The sequence below is a fragment of the Melanostigma gelatinosum genome (assembly GCF_949748355.1).
Source record: "Melanostigma gelatinosum genome assembly, chromosome: 13".
Lineage (NCBI taxonomy): Eukaryota > Metazoa > Chordata > Actinopteri > Perciformes > Zoarcidae > Melanostigma > Melanostigma gelatinosum.
In genome coordinates, this window is record NC_136646.1 from 25418858 (window position 1) to 25439405 (window position 20548).

The 20548-nt window shown below is 42.8% G+C and overlaps 2 protein-coding genes across 3 annotated transcripts; one reads left to right on the top strand and one right to left on the bottom strand.

The window, feature by feature from the left end:
- Window positions 1–517: 517 nt before the first annotated feature.
- Window positions 518–4323, bottom strand: mettl23 (methyltransferase 23, arginine; the record flags this gene model as incomplete). Its single annotated transcript, XM_079282123.1, has 5 exons — window positions 518–872; window positions 1059–1143; window positions 2784–3021; window positions 3711–3815; window positions 4219–4323. 5 exons carry the CDS (start codon window positions 4321–4323, stop codon window positions 695–697), a joined length of 711 nt encoding a protein of 236 aa, XP_079138249.1. The 3' UTR covers window positions 518–694.
- A 464-nt stretch (window positions 4324–4787) lies between these two features.
- Window positions 4788–17173, top strand: jmjd6 (jumonji domain containing 6, arginine demethylase and lysine hydroxylase). Of its 2 annotated transcripts, XM_079282094.1 has the most exons (7): window positions 4788–5162; window positions 5737–6125; window positions 11637–11923; window positions 14112–14247; window positions 14839–14974; window positions 15450–15616; window positions 16856–17173. In XM_079282094.1, the coding sequence occupies exons 1-6, from the start codon at window positions 5034–5036 to the stop codon at window positions 15576–15578; spliced, it is 1206 nt and encodes a 401-aa protein (XP_079138220.1). In that variant the 5' UTR covers window positions 4788–5033; the 3' UTR covers window positions 15579–15616; window positions 16856–17173. The 2 variants fall into 2 exon arrangements, with proteins under 2 accessions (XP_079138220.1, XP_079138219.1); XM_079282093.1 differs by having other exon boundaries at window positions 15450–17173.
- Window positions 17174–20548: the final 3375 nt, after the last annotated feature.

Below are 20548 nucleotides of genomic sequence, written 5' to 3' on the forward strand. Positions count from 1 at the left end.
TCTGTCCTATCCTCTGTCCTCTCCTTTGTCCGTCCTCTCCTCCGTCCTCTCCTTTGTCTGTCCTATCCTCTGTCCTGTCCTCTCCTCCGTCCTCTCCTCTGTCCTCTCCTCCGTCCTCTCCTTTGTCTGTCCTCTCCTCCGTCCTCTCCTTTGTCCGTCCTCTCCTCTGTCCTCTCGTCTGTCCTCTCCCATCTCCTCTGTCCTCTCCTTTGTCCTCTGTCCTCTCCTTTGTCATCTCCTCTGTCCTCTCCGTCCTCTCCTTTGTCTGTCCTCTCCTCTGTCCTCTCCTTTGTCCGTCCTCTCCTCCGTCCTCTCCTTTGTCTGTCCTATCCTCTGTCCTGTCCTCTCCTCCGTCCTCTCCTTTGTCTGTCCTCTCCTCCGTCCTCTCCTTTGTCTGTCCTCTCCTCCGTCCTCTCCTTTGTCCGTCCTCTCCTCCGTCCTCTCCTCCGTCCTCTCCTTTGTCTGTCCTCTCCTCCGTCCTCTCCTTTGTCTGTCCTCTCCTCCGTCCTCTCCTTTGTCCGTCCTCTCCTCTGTCCTCTCCTCCGTCCTCTCCTTTGTCTGTCCTCTCCTCCGTCCTCTCCTTTGTCCGTCCTCTCCTCTGTCCTCTCCTCCGTCCTCTCCTTTGTCCTCTCCTTTGTCCGTCCTCTCCTCCGTCCTCTCCTTCGTGCATGTTTTCAAACATGGACGCTGAGGATCACGTGTCACATGACGTGTCCTCCGTCCTCGCGCTGATGACCATCATGAGGACGCTGTGGTTTCCTGGTAGACCGGATCCAGCCAGCTCAGCTTCATCTGCATCGAATGAGTCCAGACCAACGTCGACACACTTCAGATCCCACCTGTGGAGCAGAGCTTCAATCGACCAATCAGCACTGAGACAAGATGAAGAGGAGGAGGAGGAAGAGGCGGAGGCAGAAGAGGAGGAAGAAGGTTAAAACAAACCACACATTTGAATCTACGGTCAGGAGCAAAGCCTCGAGTGAAGTACAAGTACCTCCAGATGTGTACTTTAGGTACTTTATGTGTACTTTAGGCGTATTGTCAGTGTGATGGTGTACCTCCTCTCCTGGTATGTGGTCCAGAACTGAGCTCTGGGGTTCCTCCTCAGAAGGACAGCAACAGTCAGGAGGACGTCTTCAAAATCTGAAAACAGGACCACAGGTCACACAGGCCAACGGTGATGACTGTACGTCCCGGAGACTAAAGATCCCGGGACCTTTAGTCACCGGGACCTTTAATCACCGGGACGTTTAGTCACCGGGACCTTTAATCACCGGGACGTTTAGTCACCGGGACGTTTAGTCACCGGGACCTTTAGTCACCGGGACGTTTAATCACCGGGACCTTTAATCACCGGGACGTTTAGTCCCCGGGATCTTTAGTCACCGGGACGTTTAATCACCGGGACGTTTAGTCACCGGGACCTTTAATCACCGGGATCTTTAATCACCGGGACCTTTAGTCACCGGGACGTTTAGTCACCGGGACCTTTAGTCACCGGGACCTTTAATCACCGGGACGTTTAGTCACCGGGACCTTTAATCACCGGGACGTTTAGTCACCGGGACCTTTAATCACCGGGACGTTTAGTCACCGGGACCTTTAATCACCGGGACGTTTAGTCACCGGGACCTTTAGTCACCGGGACGTTTAGTCACCGGGACCTTTAGTCACCGGGACCTTTAGTCAACGGGACGTTTAATCAACGGGACGTTTAGTCACCGGGACCTTTAGTCACCGGGACCTTTAGTCACCGGGACCTTTAGTCCCCGGGACGTTTAGTCCCCGGGACATTTAGTCCCCGGGACCTTTAGTCTCCGGGACGTTTAGTCCCCGGGACGTTTAGTCACCGGGACCTTTAGTCCCCGGGACCTTTAATCACCGGGACGTTTAGTCACCGGGACCTTTAGTCCCCGGGACCTTTAGTCCCCGGGACCTTTAGTCCCCGGGACGTTTAGTCCCCGGGACATTTAGTCCCCGGGACGTTTAGTCACCGGGACCTTTAGTCCCCGGGACCTTTAATCACCGGGACGTTTAGTCACCGGGACCTTTAGTCCCCCGGACGTTTAATCACCGGGACGTTTAGTCACGGGGACGTTTAATGACGGGGACGTTTAGTCACCGGGACCTTTAGTCCCCGGGACCTTTAATCACCGGGACCTTTAATCACCGGGACGTTTAGTCACCGGGACCTTTAGTCCCCCGGACGTTTAATCACCGGGACGTTTAGTCACGGGGACGTTTAATGACGGGGACGTTTAGTCACCGGGACCTTTAGTCCCCCGGACGTTTAATCACCGGGACGTTTAGTCACGGGGACGTTTAATGACGGGGACGTTTAGTCACCGGGACCTTTAGTCCCCGGGACGTTTAATCACCGGGACGTTTAGTCACCGGGACCTTTAGTCCCCGGGACGTTTAATCACCGGGACGTTTAGTCCCCGGGACCTTTAGTCCCCGGGACGTTTAATCACCGGGACGTTTAGTCACGGGGACGTTTAATCACCGGGACGTTTAGTCACAGGGACGTTTAATGACGGGGACGTTTAGTCACAGGGACGTTTAGTCACGGGGACGTTTAATGACGGGGACGTTTAGTCACAGGGACGTTTAATGACGGGGACGTTTAGTCACTGGGACGTTTAGTCACGGGGACGTTTAGTCACGGGGACGTTTAATGACGGGGACGTTTAGTCACAGGGACGTTTAATGACCGGGACCTTTAATCACCGGGACGTTTAATGACCGGGACCTTTAATCACCGGGACGTTAGAGAAACCGACCCTGTGGCTCATAGAACACGTCCGATCCCAAGACGACGTCCAGCTGGGGCAGCAGGAGCAGCTCAGGTGAGACCTCCCCCCAGGTGAGGGAGGACACGCCCACCTCACGGAGACCGTTGGCCTCACAGCTGCGTCTGCAGTTCTCCAGACACAGAGGAGTCTCAGCGCCGTCAGACAGGAACACCTTCGCCCCACACCTGGAGGCCACCACACCTGGTAGACTCACACCTGCACCGAGCTGAGAGACAGAGAGAGACAGAGACAGAGACAGAGACAGAGAGAGAGAGAGAGAGAGAGACAGAGAGAGACAGAGAGAGAGAGACAGAGAGAGAGAGAGACAGAGAGAGACAGAGAGAGACAGAGAGAGAGAGAGAGAGAGAGAGAGACAGAGAGAGAGAGAGACAGAGAGAGAGAGAGACAGAGAGAGAGAGAGAGAGACAGAGAGAGAGACAGAGATTTAAAGATGGCCGCTCAGATCCCAAACTATGAAATAAAAAACTAGTTATTCTTCTTATGTATATTTATATATATAAATAAATATATATTTATATTATATATATATATATATATATGATATATATATATATATATCATATATATATAATATATACTATATATATAATATATATTAATATATATATATAATATATAATATATATTAATATATATATAATATATAATATATATTAATATATATATATTATATATAATATATATTATATATAATATATATATATCTATATTAATATATATATTATATATTATATATATTAATATATATATATTATATATTATATATTATATATATTTGTATATATATATAATATATAATATATAATATATATATATATATATATTAATATAGCTAATTTTATCAACAATATCTATATTAATATATATATATATGATAATAATAGTTCTTATCACCTCCAGCACTGTCTTGTCTCTCAGCTCCTCTCTGTGCTTCCATAGATACTGAGCCAGCACCACAGCACAGGGCCACACATACATCCCATAATGTGGATCCAGAACCTGAGAGCATCACACGAGTCACAACTCTTCACAGGCACAGGATACTGGCATGCATCTTGCAGTAACCATATTTATATAATCATGTATTATGTATGATGTATTTCTATAAATGCATATTAGGGTACTAGATGTATGCCGAATTAAAGAGAGGACTTTAATACATCACATATAGACTCTGCTCGTTCTTCTAGGATGCAAACTATTTATATTCACAAATTAAACTTAAATTCACATATTTTTCAGGCGTCAGCGCCTTGATTCTATGACAGACCAACACAGCACTAACTTTATTACTGATTGATCTGTCTGATATATATCATGTTGAAGTCAGTCTCACACAGATGTCTGTAAACAACAGCTGTATCTGAAGTATAGTAATATATATTTGATATAGTATATGTACCTCGGGTATGGAGACAGAAAGAGAATCCTGCGTGTTTGTCTTCTTGTCTTTAAACGTGAACACTTTGTATGCTATGCTCGGTGTTTCTGCTCCACTGTGGTCCATTATAATGGTTGACATTATATCGCTAGCGGCTATGCTAACACCGACTTCCGTGTCGACTATAACGAAAGGAAGAAGAAGACGCGTTAACAGCCAATCAAAATCACGTAAATGCCAGGCGGGAAGGCTCTTCTTCTTCTTCTTTCAGGTTTATTGGTGGTTGGTAAAGAATGAATTGGTGCATTCCCGCCACCAGCTGGTCTGGAGTGTGAATTCGGCTGTCTAGTTGTACTTAGCGTTTATAAAATACAAAATAAAGAAAAAAAATAAGAAACAAAACACAAAACAAAACAACTGGCTCATATTTTATGAATAATATTAGTTCGTAAAAGACAGAGGCGGGAAGGCTCAATCTATATCCCATCCAATAAAAGTTCTGCTCTCGCGGGCGCTTTAGCCAATGACCTTTGCTTTCCGGAAAAAAGGGGCGGGCGCTACACACGTCCAGCATTGTTGTTGCACGCTAGCCAGCTACCTTCTCTTACTAGGAATTTATCAGTGTGTCGACCGGGAAGGTTTTTTTAAAGTGTCATCACATTAGTTGGTAAAGATCCAACAAGGACGTGTGTTTAACTCATTAACCAACGTGTGGGTCTAATAAACAAGGAGAGACTGTCAGAACAGTGCAGTTAGCCGGCTTGTTGAATGTGTTTCTACAGTTAGCGCGATAGCTAGCTAGCTTATATCTTTATACTTAAGATAACAGAGGAGAAATGAACCATAAAAGTAAGAAGAGGATTAAAGAGGCGAAACGGAGCGCCAGACCCGAACTGAAGGACTCGCTAGACTGGATAAAACACGACTATCACGAGTCTTTCGACGTGTCGCACCGCAGCGTGAAGGTAAAACTTGTCAATGTTAGCATAGCAGAGCTAAAGCTAACATGAGCTAGCCTGCCGCAGCTAACAGCAGGAGTGCAGCTGGTCACGTAGACACGTCACGTGACATTATCGCGTCTGTCTTTCTCTCGCTTTGTCTTTGTCTCTTTCTGTCACTTTCTGTCTGTCTCTGTCTTTCCCTCTCTCTTTGTCTCAAACTTTAAGTTTAAATTTAAAATGGGAGAGTAGTAAAACGTACACTGCTGAAGACAAGGCTCTAGATTAACAGTCTGATATAAAACAATGCATGAGCTTTAATATCCTGTAAATGCAGTGAGATCGAACATTGTGGTTTTGATGAGTGTCAATGGGACCAGCTGTCAGTGGTTTGTCAGATATCTTCTACTTTCAGCAGAGACAGAACTCTTAACTACACGTACAGATGTTCTGATGCTATGACTCCCATTTTCTAACCAAAACAAGATGGAAGCTGGACATGTGGCTCATATATTAAGTGTCTTATAGGAGAGACTGTGTTGTCATCCAGATGGACAGAAGACTGTCTGATTCTGGACCCGTTTATGTGCTGTGTTTTCAGGACAACGTAGAGCGCGTGGACGCCCTCCACCTCAGTCCCGATGAGTTCATCCGGCGGTTCGAGCGACCCTACAGACCCGTGGTTCTGCAGAGCTGCCAGGAGAGCTGGCCCGCCCGCGAGAAGTGGACCTTGGAGCGCCTCAAACGCAAGTACCGCAACCAGAAGTTCAAGTGCGGCGAGGACAACGACGGCTACTCTGTGAAGATGAAGATGAAGTACTACATGGAGTACCTGGAGACCACCAGGGACGACAGCCCGCTCTACATCTTCGACAGCAGCTACGGTGAACACGCCAAACGCAGGAAGCTGCTGGAGGACTACCAGGTCCCGGTCTTCTTCAGGGACGACTTGTTCCAGTTTGCAGGAGAGAAGCGCAGACCTCCCTACAAGTTGGTTTATCTGTTCAGTAAACGTTCCTGCTTAGAGCTCGTGTTCTCATGATTCATCTCTAATATCCGTTTAATATTCATGTGAAAACATCTCCTGTTGGTTTAACCCAGCGGTGGGCAAACCGTTTGGCTCAGGAGCCACTTTGAGCTTTAACATTTGACAGACAGCCGGGCCAGTAGTAGTAGTAGTAGTAGTAGTAGTAGCAGTAGTAGTAGTAGTAGTAGCAGTAGCAGTAGTGAAGCATAGAACTCGTGCAGTTTAAGGGAGTCGAAATTCGTTTTAAAACAAAAACGATCTTCGTCCACATGGCGTTTCTTCATAGTTTTAGAGACTATCTCGTCCACACTAAAACGCCTGAAAACGAATATCACGTGACTATTCGCGTACACTGGGCGTGCACATGGGTGCCGTGTAAACAGGAAGTAGATTGGTTGCTTAGCTAAACAATAGTTCGTGGAAAGTTTTAGAAGTTTTATTTTTCAGACTTAACGTTAGTTACAGTGCTGCAGGTCTGCCTCTCTCTCACACTCACACACATCAAATGTACTTTAAAATCAACACTTACACATAGAGTTTACTAGACACGCTGATCACTAATCGCTCCACTAACAGCTGCTTCCTCCGTAACTATGCAGACTTTACCTGAACAACAGCTGCTAGTAAAGACAACAAGCTCAGCAACACCTGTAATCAGTTGTCCATGTTAAATGAATCAGACCCGTTCCTCGTAGTGGTTCACTCAGTCGATCAAATGTCCGATTAGCAGCTTAAACTAACGAGATGATTGAAGTCAGGCTGTCTCGCTTTCTCCGAGGCGGATCCTCTCAAACACTTAATGCGACCCAGACGATCAGGATCAGGATGGTTGCGCGTGCCCGTCCTACTTCTAAAGGGGGAAGCGTGGATCACCCAAACCATGATGTTCTAACAGTCCAATGTGAAATAAAGTCACAGAAAGAGCCTCTTTGTTCTCCGCTGACGAGCAGGAGATGATCATGAACGCATGTGAGGAAGTCAAGACCATGAGCAAGTACACACTAAGCACACACACATGACTCAGAATGCTGAGTCAGCACAATATGTGCCATGGTGACGTCATGAACACATCCGTAAGTTTATTAAGCGCCAAATCAACTTGACCAACAGCGCGGCATGCAGCGGCTTTCCCCATGTTCTCCGCATCGCCGACACTACAACAACGCAGCACTCGCACAACAGCTCAAGGCTGCATCCAGTCTGTGGGACAGGCAGTGTGGTGTTCAATGTCTGCTCCAGAAGCTCTGGAAAGAAATGATTCCTTGTGGGCAGAATGGACAGCGCTCGTACAGGAAGTCATCGTGATGTGATGACGGATCTTGGCGATGTGGAAGAAGTCTCTCCCTATAAAACGCTCATCTAACTAATATCCTCCTTCATCAGTGGATCTCTGAGGAAGGGAGCTGCACATTAATGCAACAGAGGCTTCTTAGTTTGCTCCGCTGCTTTAAGGATCACGTGTGTCTCACTTTACATGCATTTCATCAACTCCCGTATAACCCCCAGTATATGCGCAAGCGCATCAGACTACCGTATGTGACGGGAGCGGCCATGTTTTCCGGGGGAGTGGCAGCTTATCCAGCTCCCTTCACTGAGCCTGCGCTGGAGCAGGTTCAAGCTTTTGGATGTGTTGCCATGGTGATTTTGCCAAACTTGCTTCGTGGAACCGAAAAGCCTGATTTATGTCATCTTATCCTGAAAAGTATCCGGCTAACTCAGTTAGCCACGTACGTGGTACGGGGATCAACTGAAACGCTGGGTATTGCAGGAAAAAGGCTAAATGAATGCGGCCTTTACTACAATTTGGACAATTTTGTACCAACATTTGACGGGCCGGATTAAAAAGCCCAACGCGCCGTATTTGGCCCGCGGCCCGTAGTTTGCCCATGCCTGGTTTAAACACTGATTGGTTGTTTACAATGAAACATGATCAGAGACTAGAAACACATGTTCTACTGAGTCAGTAACACTTTATTTACACTCTGATGGTTAACGTTAAACTTTATTTACACTCTGATGGTTAACGTTAAACTTTATTTACACTCTGATGGTTAACGTTAAACTTTATTTACACTCTGATGGTTAACGTTAAACTTTATTTACACTCTGATGGTTAACGTTAAACTTTATTTACACTCTGATGGTTAACGTTAAACTTTATTTACACTCTGATGGTTAACGTTAAACTTTATTTACACTCTGATGGTTAACGTTAAACTTTATTTACACTCTGATGGTCAACGTTAAACTTTATTTACACTCTGATGGTTAACGTTAAACTTTATTTACACTCTGATGGTTAACGTTAAACTGTATTTACACTCTGATGGTTAACGTTAAACTTTATTTACACTCTGATGGTTAACGTTAAACTTTATTTACACTCTGATGGTTAACGTTAAACTTTATTTACACTCTGATGGTTAACGATAAACTTTATTTACACTCTGATGGTTAACGTTAAACTTTATTTACACTCTGATGGTTAACGATAAACTTTATTTACACTCTGATGGTTAACGTTAAACTTTATTTACACTCTGATGGTCAACGTTAAACTTTATTTACACTCTGATGGTTAACGATAAACTTTATTTACACTCTGATTGTTAACGTTAAACTTTATTTACACTCTGATGGTTAACGATGAACTTTATTCACACTCTGATGGTTAACGTTAAACTTTATTTACACTCTGATGGTTAACGTTAAACTTTATTTACACTCTGATGGTTAACGTTAACCATCAGAGTGTGAATAAAGTTTAACGTTAACCATCAGAGTGTGAATAAAGTTTAACGTTAAACTTTATATACACTCTGATGGTTAACGTTAAACTTTATTTACACTCTGATGGTTAACGTTAAACTTTATTCACACTCTGATGGTTAACGTTAAACTTTATTTACACTCTGATGGTTAACGTTAAACTTAATTTACACTCTGATGGTTAACGTTAAACTTTATTTACACTCTGATGGTTAACGTTAAACTTTATTTACACTCTGATGGTTAACGTCAAACTTTATTTACACTCTGATGGTTAACGTTAAACTTTATTTACACTCTGATGGTTAACGTTAAACTTTATTTACACTCTGATGGTTAACGTCAAACTTTATTTACACTCTGATGGTTAACGTTAAACTTTATTTACACTCTGATGGTTAACGTTAAACTTTATTTACACTCTGATGGTTAACGTTAAACTTTATTTACACTCTGATGGTTAACGTTAAACTTTATTTACACTCTGATGGTTAACGTTAAACTTTATTTACACTCTGATGGTTAACGTTAAACTTTATTTACACTCTGATGGTCAACGTTAAACTTTATTTACACTCTGATGGTTAACGTTAAACTTTATTTACACTCTGATGGTTAACGATGAACTTTATTCACACTCTGATGTTTAACGTTAAACTTTATTTACACTCTGATGGTTAACGTTAAACTTTATTTACACTCTGGTGGTTAACGATGAACTTTATTCACACTCTGATGTTTAACGTTAAACTTTATTTACACTCTGATGGTTAACGATGAACTTTATTCACACTCTGATGTTTAACGTTAAACTTTATTTACACTCTGATGGTTAACGTTAAACTTTATTTACACTCTGATGGTTAACGTTAAACTTTATTTACACTCTGATGGTTAACGTCAAACTTTATTTACACTCTGATGGTTAACGTTAAACTTTATTTACACTCTGATGGTTAACGATGAACTTTATTCACACTCTGATGTTTAACGTTAAACTTTATTTACACTCTGATGGTTAACGTTAAACTTTATTTACACTCTGATGGTTAACGTTAAACTTTATTTACACTCTGATGGTTAACGTTAAACTTTATTTACACTCTGATGGTTAACGTCAAACTTTATTTACACTCTGATGGTTAACGTTAAACTTTATTTACACTCTGATGGTTAACGTTAAACTTTATTTACACTCTGATGGTTAACGTTAAACTTTATTTACACTCTGATGGTTAACGTTAAACTTTATTTACACTCTGATGGTTAACGTTAAACTTTATTTACACTCTGATGTTTAACGTTAAACTTTATTTACACTCTGATGGTTAACGTCAAACTTTATTTACACCTCTAGCTAGTGGTGTCACGGATCACGGATCGATCCGTGATCCGTTGGGATCAGCCCTCACGGTTCGGATCACTTGTGAACCGCGGATCAATCCAGTATTTTTTTTTTTTTTACAGTGTAATCGTCATAGTGTGTAAAGTTCTACTGCTGCTGTTCCTTTTCAAGTAACAAGTCCCCGAATATCAGTGCAGAGTGTCAGTGAACAGACATAAAGCAGGAGTGTGTTCAGTGAACGGAGCAGCTTAGAAGCATTTAACGGTGACGTCATGGCGAGCGGAGGAACGTCAGAAGCCGCGGCGTCATTTAAGTTGCAAGTTTGGGAACATTTTGTCTTCCCTGTAACGTATAATGACGGATGAGGGTGGTGGACGAAGCGTTACGGTATGTCGGCGTTATTTAAAGAGAAAGACACGACAACGGCAAAACATCGGCATGTCCACACATGAAGAGACACCATCCCGTCTGTCAGCGACGGGGACACTCCGGTGTAGAAAACAAAGGATTTCTAAATCTGGTTAAAATGCTTGAGCCACGCTACGAAATCCACTCACGCACCCACTTCAGTGTGAAGCTGTTCCAGACCTCTATGAGAAGGACAAGACTGCAGAGACTGCTTTCACCACGGCGGAGTGATTCTTAGTCCGGCGCTGTAGACACGCCCCCTCTGTGAGCAACACACAGACACACACCTGGGGCAGGTGCTGTAGACACGCCCCCTCTGTGAGAGTCACACACACACACACCTGGTTCAGGTGCTGACAGAAGCATCAGAGTGAAGCTAGAGAGGCCCAATAATATTCCAGTCACCACAGAAAGGTCGACCCTCTCCCCAGACAATGGAGATATTCTCATCTTTTTGAAAATGTCACAGTAATGTAACATTGTTGTGTATTTGAATGACCTGACAGGAAGTAAACACAGACCAAGTTGTTGCTGAGCAGTTCAGTGTAAACAGTGGAAGCTCACTGGCTGTTTCTTTCTTTCAGTAGTGATGAAAGGACGAGGATATCAGAATTGAGTATTCTTGAATGTTTTATTTTTTATTTATGGATTTCATATTGTTTCAAATTGGACATCTTCAATATTTTTGTTTTCATGTAAGGCTATCGCCCAAAGTTCTTTGCTTTAAGTGTTCTTGAAGTTCTTTAATAAATGGAAAGCAAAGTTATATTTGTTTCCTCCCCTTTTCTTTGTTGATCCGAAAAATGATCCGAACCGTGACTCCTGAACCGTGATCCGAACCGTGAGGTTTGTGATCCGTGACACCCCTACCTCTAGCCAAGAGTTTTAGTGTTGAGGAGAAGAACAGGATGTTCTCCTCTTAATGGCGGTTGGTCCTCTGGTCTCCTCACAGGTGGTTTGTAATGGGCCCGTCTCGCTCCGGCACCGGCATCCACATCGACCCGCTGGGCACCAGCGCCTGGAACGCCCTGGTTCAAGGACACAAGAGGTGGTGTCTGTTCCCCACCAACACGCCACGCGAGCTCATCAAAGTGTCCAGAGAGGACGGGGGCAACCAGCAGGACGAGGCTATCACCTGGTTCAACGTGGTTTACCCCAGAACGCAGCAGCCCAACTGGCCTCCAGAGTTCACGCCGCTGGAGATCCTCCAGAGACCCGGGGAGACGGTCTTTGTGCCTGGTCAGTGATGAAACTTTGTTTTCTAATTCTTATTCGTCCCCTATGAGGTGAGGTGAAGAAGAGCGGGAGAGGGTGTGTCAACAGAGAGAACCCAGATTCACCTACTGGGTTTAGACTTCACCTGTCTGACTGAGAGGTATGTCTTTAATGCACATGACAGACCAGCTGTTGTGTATAGTTTCACTTTAAACTGACAAAACAGTATACAAATATTTGTAATGTGATGCTATAAAAAAGGTTTAATGTGTAGATAGTTTAAAGTGTGATATTCAGATATTAAGTAACTTCTCATCACTTTTCACCACATTTATACTGTGTTCTTTTTATCCCAGATGTAAATAAACCAAATATTTTCATCTGGATCTCCTCATTAGACATTTAGTATTTTCAATATGATCTATCTTCTGCTTCTGAACGTGTTTCACACCGTTTCTACCAAGTTTCATGTATATAAAAGTATTTTTTGGGGTATTTTTATGTTTTTTTTTAAAGATTATATAGTCCAGGACTTTATCATTGTAACGTGTCACTGCGTGTTTCACTGCGTGTTTCACTGCGTGTTTCACTGCGTGTTTCACTGCGCTATTCACTGCGCTATTCACTGTGTTTCACTGCGCTATTCACTGTGTTTCACTGCGCTATTCACTGTGTTTCACTGCGCTATTCACTGCGCTATTCACTGCGTGTTTCACTGCGAGTTTCACTGCGCTATTCACTGCGTTTCACTGCACTATTCACTATGTTTCACTGCGCTATTCACTGTGTTTCACTGCGCTATTCACTGTGTTTCACTGCGCTATTCACTGTGTTTCACTGCGCTATTCACTGTGTTTCACTGCGCTATTCACTGTGTTTCACTGCGCTATTCACTGCGTGTTTCACTGCGCTATTCACTGCGCGTTTCACTGCGCTATTCACTATGTTTCACTGCGCTATTCACTATGTTTCACTGCGCTATTCACTGTGTTTCACTGCGCTATTCACTGTGTTTCACTGCGCTATTCACTGTGTTTCACTGCGCTATTCACTGTGTTTCACTGCGCTATTCACTATGTTTCACTGCGCTATTCACTGCGTGTTTCACTGCGTGTTTCACTGCGTGTTTCACTGCGCTATTCACTGCGTGTTTCACTGCGCTATTCACTGCGTGTTTCACTGCGTGTTTCACTGCGCTATTCACTGCGTGTTTCACTGCGCTATTCACTGTGTGTTTCACTGCGCTATTCACTGCGTTTCACTGTGCTATTCACTGTGTGTTTCACTGCGTTTCACTGCGCTATTCACTGCGTTTCACTGCGCTATTCACTGCGTGTTTCACTGCGCTATTCACTGCGTGTTTCACTGCGCTATTCACTGCGCTATTCACTGTGTTTCACTGCGCTATTCACTGCGTGTTTCACTGCGCTATTCACTGCGTGTTTCACTGCGCTATTCACTGCGCTATTCACTGTGTTTCACTGCGCTATTCACTGTGTTTCACTGCGCTATTCACTGTGTTTCACTGCGCTATTCACTATGTTTCACTGCGCTATTCACTGCGTGTTTCACTGCGTGTTTCACTGCGTGTTTCACTGCGCTATTCACTGCGTGTTTCACTGCGCTATTCACTGCGTGTTTCACTGCGTGTTTCACTGCGCTATTCACTGCGTGTTTCACTGCGCTATTCACTGTGTGTTTCACTGCGCTATTCACTGCGTTTCACTGTGCTATTCACTGTGTGTTTCACTGCGTTTCACTGCGCTATTCACTGCGTTTCACTGCGCTATTCACTGCGTGTTTCACTGCGCTATTCACTGCGTGTTTCACTGCGCTATTCACTGCGCTATTCACTGTGTTTCACTGCGCTATTCACTGCGTGTTTCACTGCGCTATTCACTGCACTATTCACTGTGTGTTTCACTGCGCTATTCACTGCGTTTCACTGTGCTATTCACTGTGTGTTTCACTGCGTTTCACTGCGCTATTCACTGCGCTATTCACTGCGCTATTCACTGTGTTTCACTGCGCTATTCACTGTGTTTCACTGCGCTATTCACTGCGTGTTTCACTGCGCTATTCACTGCGTGTTTCACTGCGTCATTCATTGTGTTTCACTGCGCGTGTTTCACTGTGTCATTCATTGTTTCCCTGCGTGTTTCATTGTGTGTTTCCTTCCTGTTGTTAACGGTCACTCGCTGTGTGTCTCCAGGCGGCTGGTGGCACGTCGTCCTCAACATGGACACCACGATCGCCGTCACTCAGAACTTTGCCAGCACGACCAACTTCCCCATCGTGTGGCACAAAACGGTCCGCGGGCGACCCAAACTCTCCAGGAAGTGGTACCGGTAAGAAACCAGAGATTAGACTCGTCCCAGGACATCTGCAAGTCTCTCAAATACAGAAACAATTTAACTTTAATCCACAGCAAAGATTAACGTTGCTCTTCTTCATTAACGGCTAGTTTACCGTTTCATCTTCTGCTTCCTGAAGAAAATGGATTCGTTTTCTGTGAAATAGTTTTGAACTTTTAAGTGACGATGAAAACATTCATTTGTAATAAAGGTAATTTGCTAAAATAACTCAACAAACCTCAATACTAAAGCCCCAGTAAATATTTTATCGCTATTGAAGGTCTCATTGAAGAGCATGAACAGTGAGAAATTAAAGAAACAGATATTTTTCTTGGGATGAGGCCGTTTTATTTATTTATTTCTAGTTATATAAGAAATAAAAGAGATTGTTGTTCATCGTCTGAACACAAAACAGTTTTAGGATGTTTTTCTCTCAGTGGTCTTCATTTTTACTTCAAAATAAAAGTCCTGCTCCTGTATGAAACAGAACCATAATGACTAGAAGTAGAACTAGAACACGTCTTTAGTGCAGAACAACAGTTATGATGAAACGCTAAGGGGTCATTTTCTTGCTGCTGGTTTCAGGGTCCTGAAGCAGGAGAGACCGGACTTGGCGGTGCTGGCGGACAAAGTGGACCTTCAGGAGTCAACGGGCATCGCGTCGGACAGCTCCAGTGACTCTTCATCGTCATCCTCCAGCTCGTCTGACTCCGACTCTGATGTATGTAACACACACACACTAACCCTCACTGAGGTAATTTATACTAACAACACCAAGCCTCCAGCGTCCCGGTAAAGTCAGTCGGCAGTCGAAAATAATTAAAGTGAGTCTTTTTTTTAATGACTTTAAAAGGTGCTGACTACTCAATGTCAGTTAACCATCAGAGTGAAATAAAGTGTTACTGACTCAGTAGAACATGTGTTTCTTGTCTCTGATCATGTTTCATTGTAAACAACAAATCAGTGTTTAAAGCAACAGGAGGAGAGCTAGTAACGTTAGCAGCACCGCTAACGGCTAACCAACAGGAGGAGAGCTAGTAATGTCAGCAGCACTTATATATTTAAACCCTCCGTCAGGCTCACATGTGGTGTTCTGAAGCTGCCAACAGGTGTCGACACGTGACGGACTCGTAACATAACACATGTTGTACCACCACACATGTCCCATCTGAACACTCTGTCTCCCCCCCGCCCAGGCAGCGTCGGGCTCTGAGGACGCTGTGTCCCACCGCAAGAAGAAGAGACGGACCTGCGGGGCGACGGCCAACGGAGACGTCAGCGGTCGAGACGACTGCGTCAGCAAAGAGAGGAGCTCTTCTCGGTGACCTCCGGCCCCTTCAGCAGGCCCCGCCCCCTCCAGCCGGTGACTCCTCCCACTCACCGACACACTGCTGCTTCCTGTTAAGTTTAGTAGGGGGTCCGGGGGGGGCACTGGAGACCCTGTGCACCACTGTGCTTTCCATCTGTTTGAGTGTCTGTAGTGAGATTATAACCAGTAACCAGTAACTGGTGTTGATGGATGAAGTGATGGGAATATTTAACTGTAGACCAGAGGACTTCCTGAAGTTCAGCCTGTTTCACTGGGACCAGCAGCAGCTACTGGGACCCGGACCAGCAGCAGCTACTGGGACCTGGACCAGACTCATTTTTCTCTCTACGCTTCGATGTAGAATAAACTCGGCCTCTTGTCTCACAGGCGTAAACTGGCCCATAGCGGCCTCATTACACCAAAAATTCCTCCGCGTGGGCGTCCTGAGATACTCGTCAGCGTAGTGACGACTCACGTAAACCACCACAGAAGAAGAGACGAGCTCACAATAACAACAATAATAAGAATACATACGTTTGTGTTAGTTGTGGCTAAATGAGACTTTAAACATAAATATGTGTAACTGAAGAGGTTCACGGTTCATCTTAACGCCTCGTTAGTGTTAATTAGCTCGTTAGTGTGAGTCTTTAACGAGCTTCTGAGAAGGAAGACTTTAAATGTTTGGATGATTTAACAGCCTTAAAGTAACAAGCTGCACAACGTTCTCATCTTCTGCCTGTTTTTGTGCCAAAATGCTGCAGCAAAGGGCACTACATTCCCCAGAATGCACTGCTGCTTTTTTTTCTGTGTCAGTTCATTAGCGTTGGTTATTCAGGATGTTTGGTAACAGCTGAGTGTACAGTTGGTGTCAGAGAAGAAGAAGTGTCTTCTTCATGCTGCTTGAGGACCAGACACGAATCATTCACAGTTAAATATCAACTCTTCTGTGACTGGAGCTGAAACACTACGACAGAGTGAATGGTTTCAAATGTGGTTATTTTTAATCATTAACAACATAAAGCTCATTAAAACGAATTATTGATTAAGAAGCAGGTTAATAAAGAGCTAATAAATGTTAATAGAAATATGAACTGAGACGAAGACTAAACCTGGATAATTACTCTTTTGTTCAGATAAATATATAACAAATATTACAACAATATCCACTTCTACCTGATCAATAGTGTTCTACACTTAAACATATTCGAAAGACCAAAGGTTGTGGACACAATCAACAGAACAGTCTGCAGATGAATCGATTCATAGTAATTACAGCAGATCATTATTCTACAGGTGACGTCTTGTGTCCCAGAGATGATCCGTTTCCTGAGATGAGCTCGTGAACGTCGATGTTCAGCTCCAGTCACGTCTCTTGTGGAGCGTGATGTCCATGTGAACCCGTGGTTTCAGACTAGAAGTGCCTCTAAAGACGTTCCTGTCGCTGTGACTGACGCGTCTTTTATTTTGAAAGGCACCGTGTTGGTCTCTGAGGTCGGTCACATGGTGCCTTCAGGGTGCCTCAGCTGATCTGGGATCAGAGTTTAAATGTTGAACCTGACTCCATGTGATGAGTTTCATTTTGTTGGTCAATAAAATCTTTTCTATGACTTTCTTTGTCTCATCAGTGTTTCTCTTGTTTCATCATTGAGCGTTTTCTTCCTTTTATTGTTTGTGTTGATACTTCACTCATAAAGTACGTCAAATACAAAGTACGTCATTAAAATACTACAAAAAACTGTTCTATAAGAAGAGATAACTAAGAACTAGAAAAAGCATTTCCTGCTGAAAATGCGTTGGAATGCTGAAAACTGAAATTAATCGCAGAAACATTGCTGAAAATAGATATCCAATTCAAAAACAAATTTCAAAAAGCTTAATAATTCAAAGAGTTTAAAGATTACAAATATGAAAAGTCATATCACACCTCTCCTGAAAGAGCTGAACATTTTGATATTTGAACAGTTTCTGTGGCTTAAAAAAATTCATCAGTGGTGATATTTGTAGTAGTAGAAGTTGTAGCAGAAGTATTATTAGTAGAAGTATTAGTAGCATTAGAATAAGTACTAGTAGTAGTAGTCGTGATATTTGTAGGAGTAGTAGAAGTTGTAGAAGTATTATTAGTAGTATTACTACTTTTAGTAGCATGGATAGCAGTAGCAGTTGTCGTATAAGTAATAGTAGCAGTGGTAGTAATAGCAGTAGTGGTAGTAATAATACTGATGGTAGCAGTAGTAGCAGTAGTAGTAATAGCAGCAACCGCAAAGGTTATAGTAGAAGTAGTAGTAATACTATATTAGCAGTAGTAGTTGTCGCAGTATTAGTAAGAGCATTCATTTTTAAGCATAATTGCTTAACCCTAGTGAGTGAGAGAGAAGAAAGAATTAGTGAGTGAGAGAGACAAGAAAGAATTAGTGAGAGAGAGAGAAGAAAGAATTAGTGAGTGAGAGAGAGACAAGAAAGAATTAGTGAGAGAGAGAGAAGAAAGAATTACTGTGTGAGAGAGAGAGAGAGAGAAGAAAGAATTAGTGAGTGAGAGAGAGAGACAAGAAAGAATTAGTGTGAGAGAGAGAGAGAGAGAGAGAAGAAAGAATTAGTGAGTGAGAGAGAATAAAGAATTAGTGAGAGAGAGAAGAAAGAATTAGTGAGCGAGAGAGAAGAAAGAATTAGTGAGAGAGAGAGAGAAGAAAGAATTAGTGAGAGAGAGTGAGAAGAAAGAATTAGTGAGAGAGAGAGAAGAAAGAATTAGTGAGAGAGAGAGAGAAGAAAGAATTAGTGAGAGAGAGAGAAGAAAGAATTAGTGTGAGAGAGTGAGAGAAGAAAGAATTAGTGTGAGAGAGAGAGAAGAAAGAATTAGTGAGAGAGAGAGAAGAAAGAATTAGTGTGAGAGAGTGAGAGAAGAAAGAATTAGTGTGAGAGAGTGAGAGAAGAAAGAATTAGTGTGAGAGAGAGAGAAGAAAGAATTAGTGAAAGAGAGAGAGAGAAGAAAGAATTTGTGAGAGAGAGAGAAGAAAGAATTAGTGAGAGAGAGAGAGAGAAGAAAGAATTAGTGAGAGAGAGAGAGAAGAAAGAATTAGTGTGAGAGAGTGAGAGAAGAAAGAATTTGTGTGAGAGAGAGAGAGAAGAAAGAATTAGTGTGTGAGAGAGAGAGAAGAAAGAATTAGTGAGAGAGAGAGAGAGGCTCTGATATCTCTGTCAAACTTTCACATTTGGAGATTGTCCGATGTTTTGTCTTTTACAGCTTACATGACTGTTGTCCTGCTCTGCCATGTCTTTCCTCGTCTCTCCCTCTTGTGTCGCGGTGTGTGTAAATGTCACTCGAATCAGGAAACTTATCAGAATACTCACGTCTGATTGGCCGAGATGCAACACTTAACAGCTGCAACAAATCATGTGTGTGCGGCTTTTATTTTAAAATGGGGTGTGTGTGTGGGGGGGGGGGGGGGGGGGAGGGAAGAGGGGGGAAAGACCTCTAAAGATCCCTAAGACCTGAATGACTGTATGAGAGAGACACAGAGAGAGAGAGAGAGAGAGAGAGAGAGAGAGAGAGAGGAGTGTATGTGCGCGTGTGTCTGTGAGTCTGTGTGTTTATCAACATCACTAATTGGCTCAATCGCAAACACCTGTGTGCCTGAAGCCATTTGAAAATATTCTCCATAGAGATCCCATTGAAAATAAAAAGCTTAATAATTCAAAAAGTTTAAAGGTTAGAAATATGACAAGTCATAGCAGACCTCTGGTGAAAGAGCTGAACATTTTAATAGTTGAACGGTTTCTGTAGCTTAAAATATGAAGTAGAAGAAGAGGTGCGACGGAAGAAATAGAAGAAGTTGAATAAAGATTCGAAGAACAATAGTTGGAATGCTTAACAGCATTCCAACAATGAGTACTTTTACTTTGATTCTTGAAGTACATTTAGCTGACAATACTTCACTTTAAATAAGTAACATTTTAATTGACTTATTTTTAGATTATATTAGAGTACTGCTGTACTGTATATCTATAATACAGCGCAGTACAACATGTACCTCTGAGATGTAGTACAGCATAAAGTACAACATGTACCTCTGAGATGTAGTACAGTATAAAGTACAACATGTACCTCTGAGATGTAGTACAGTATAAAGTACTATATGTACCTCTGAGATGTAGTACAGTAAAAAGTACAACATGTACCTCTGAGATGTAGTACAGTATAAAGTACTACATGTACCTCTGAGATGTAGTACAGTATAAAGTACAACATGTACCTCTGAGATGTAGTACAGTATAAAGTACAACATGTACCTCTGAGATGTAGTACAGTATAAAGTACAACATGTACCTCTGAGATGTAGTACAGTATAAAGTACAACATGTACCTCTGAGATGTAGTACAGTATAAAGTACTACATGTACCTCTGAGATGTAGTACAGTATAAAGTACAACATGTACCTCTGAGATGTAGTACAGTATAAAGTACAACATGTACCTCTGAGATGTAGTACAGTATAAAGTACAATATGTACCTCTGAGATGTAGTACAGTATAAAGTACAACATGTACCTCTGAGATGTAGTACAGCATAAAGTACATGTACCTCTGAGATGTAGTACAGTATAAAGTACTACATGTACCTCTGAGATGTAGTACAGTATAAAGTACAACATGTACCTCTGAGATGTAGTACAGTATAAAGTACTACATGTACCTCTGAGATGTAGTACAGTATAAAGTACAACATGTACCTCTGAGATGTAGTACAGTATAAAGTACAATATGTACCTCTGAGATGTAGTACAGTATAAAGTACAACATGTACCTCTGAGATGTAGTACAGTACATTAACAGTATTAACAGAAAGTTCACGTAAAAACGATTTTATTCTGAAAACCAAAGTTTAATTACAGTAACATCCTGCAAGGGCTTTTGTTTTGAAACCAGTCCGGAAGTGTCCGGTGTGTATCTGGTCAGCTGTTGAGGACTAGAAGCAGCTCAGTGTGTGTGTG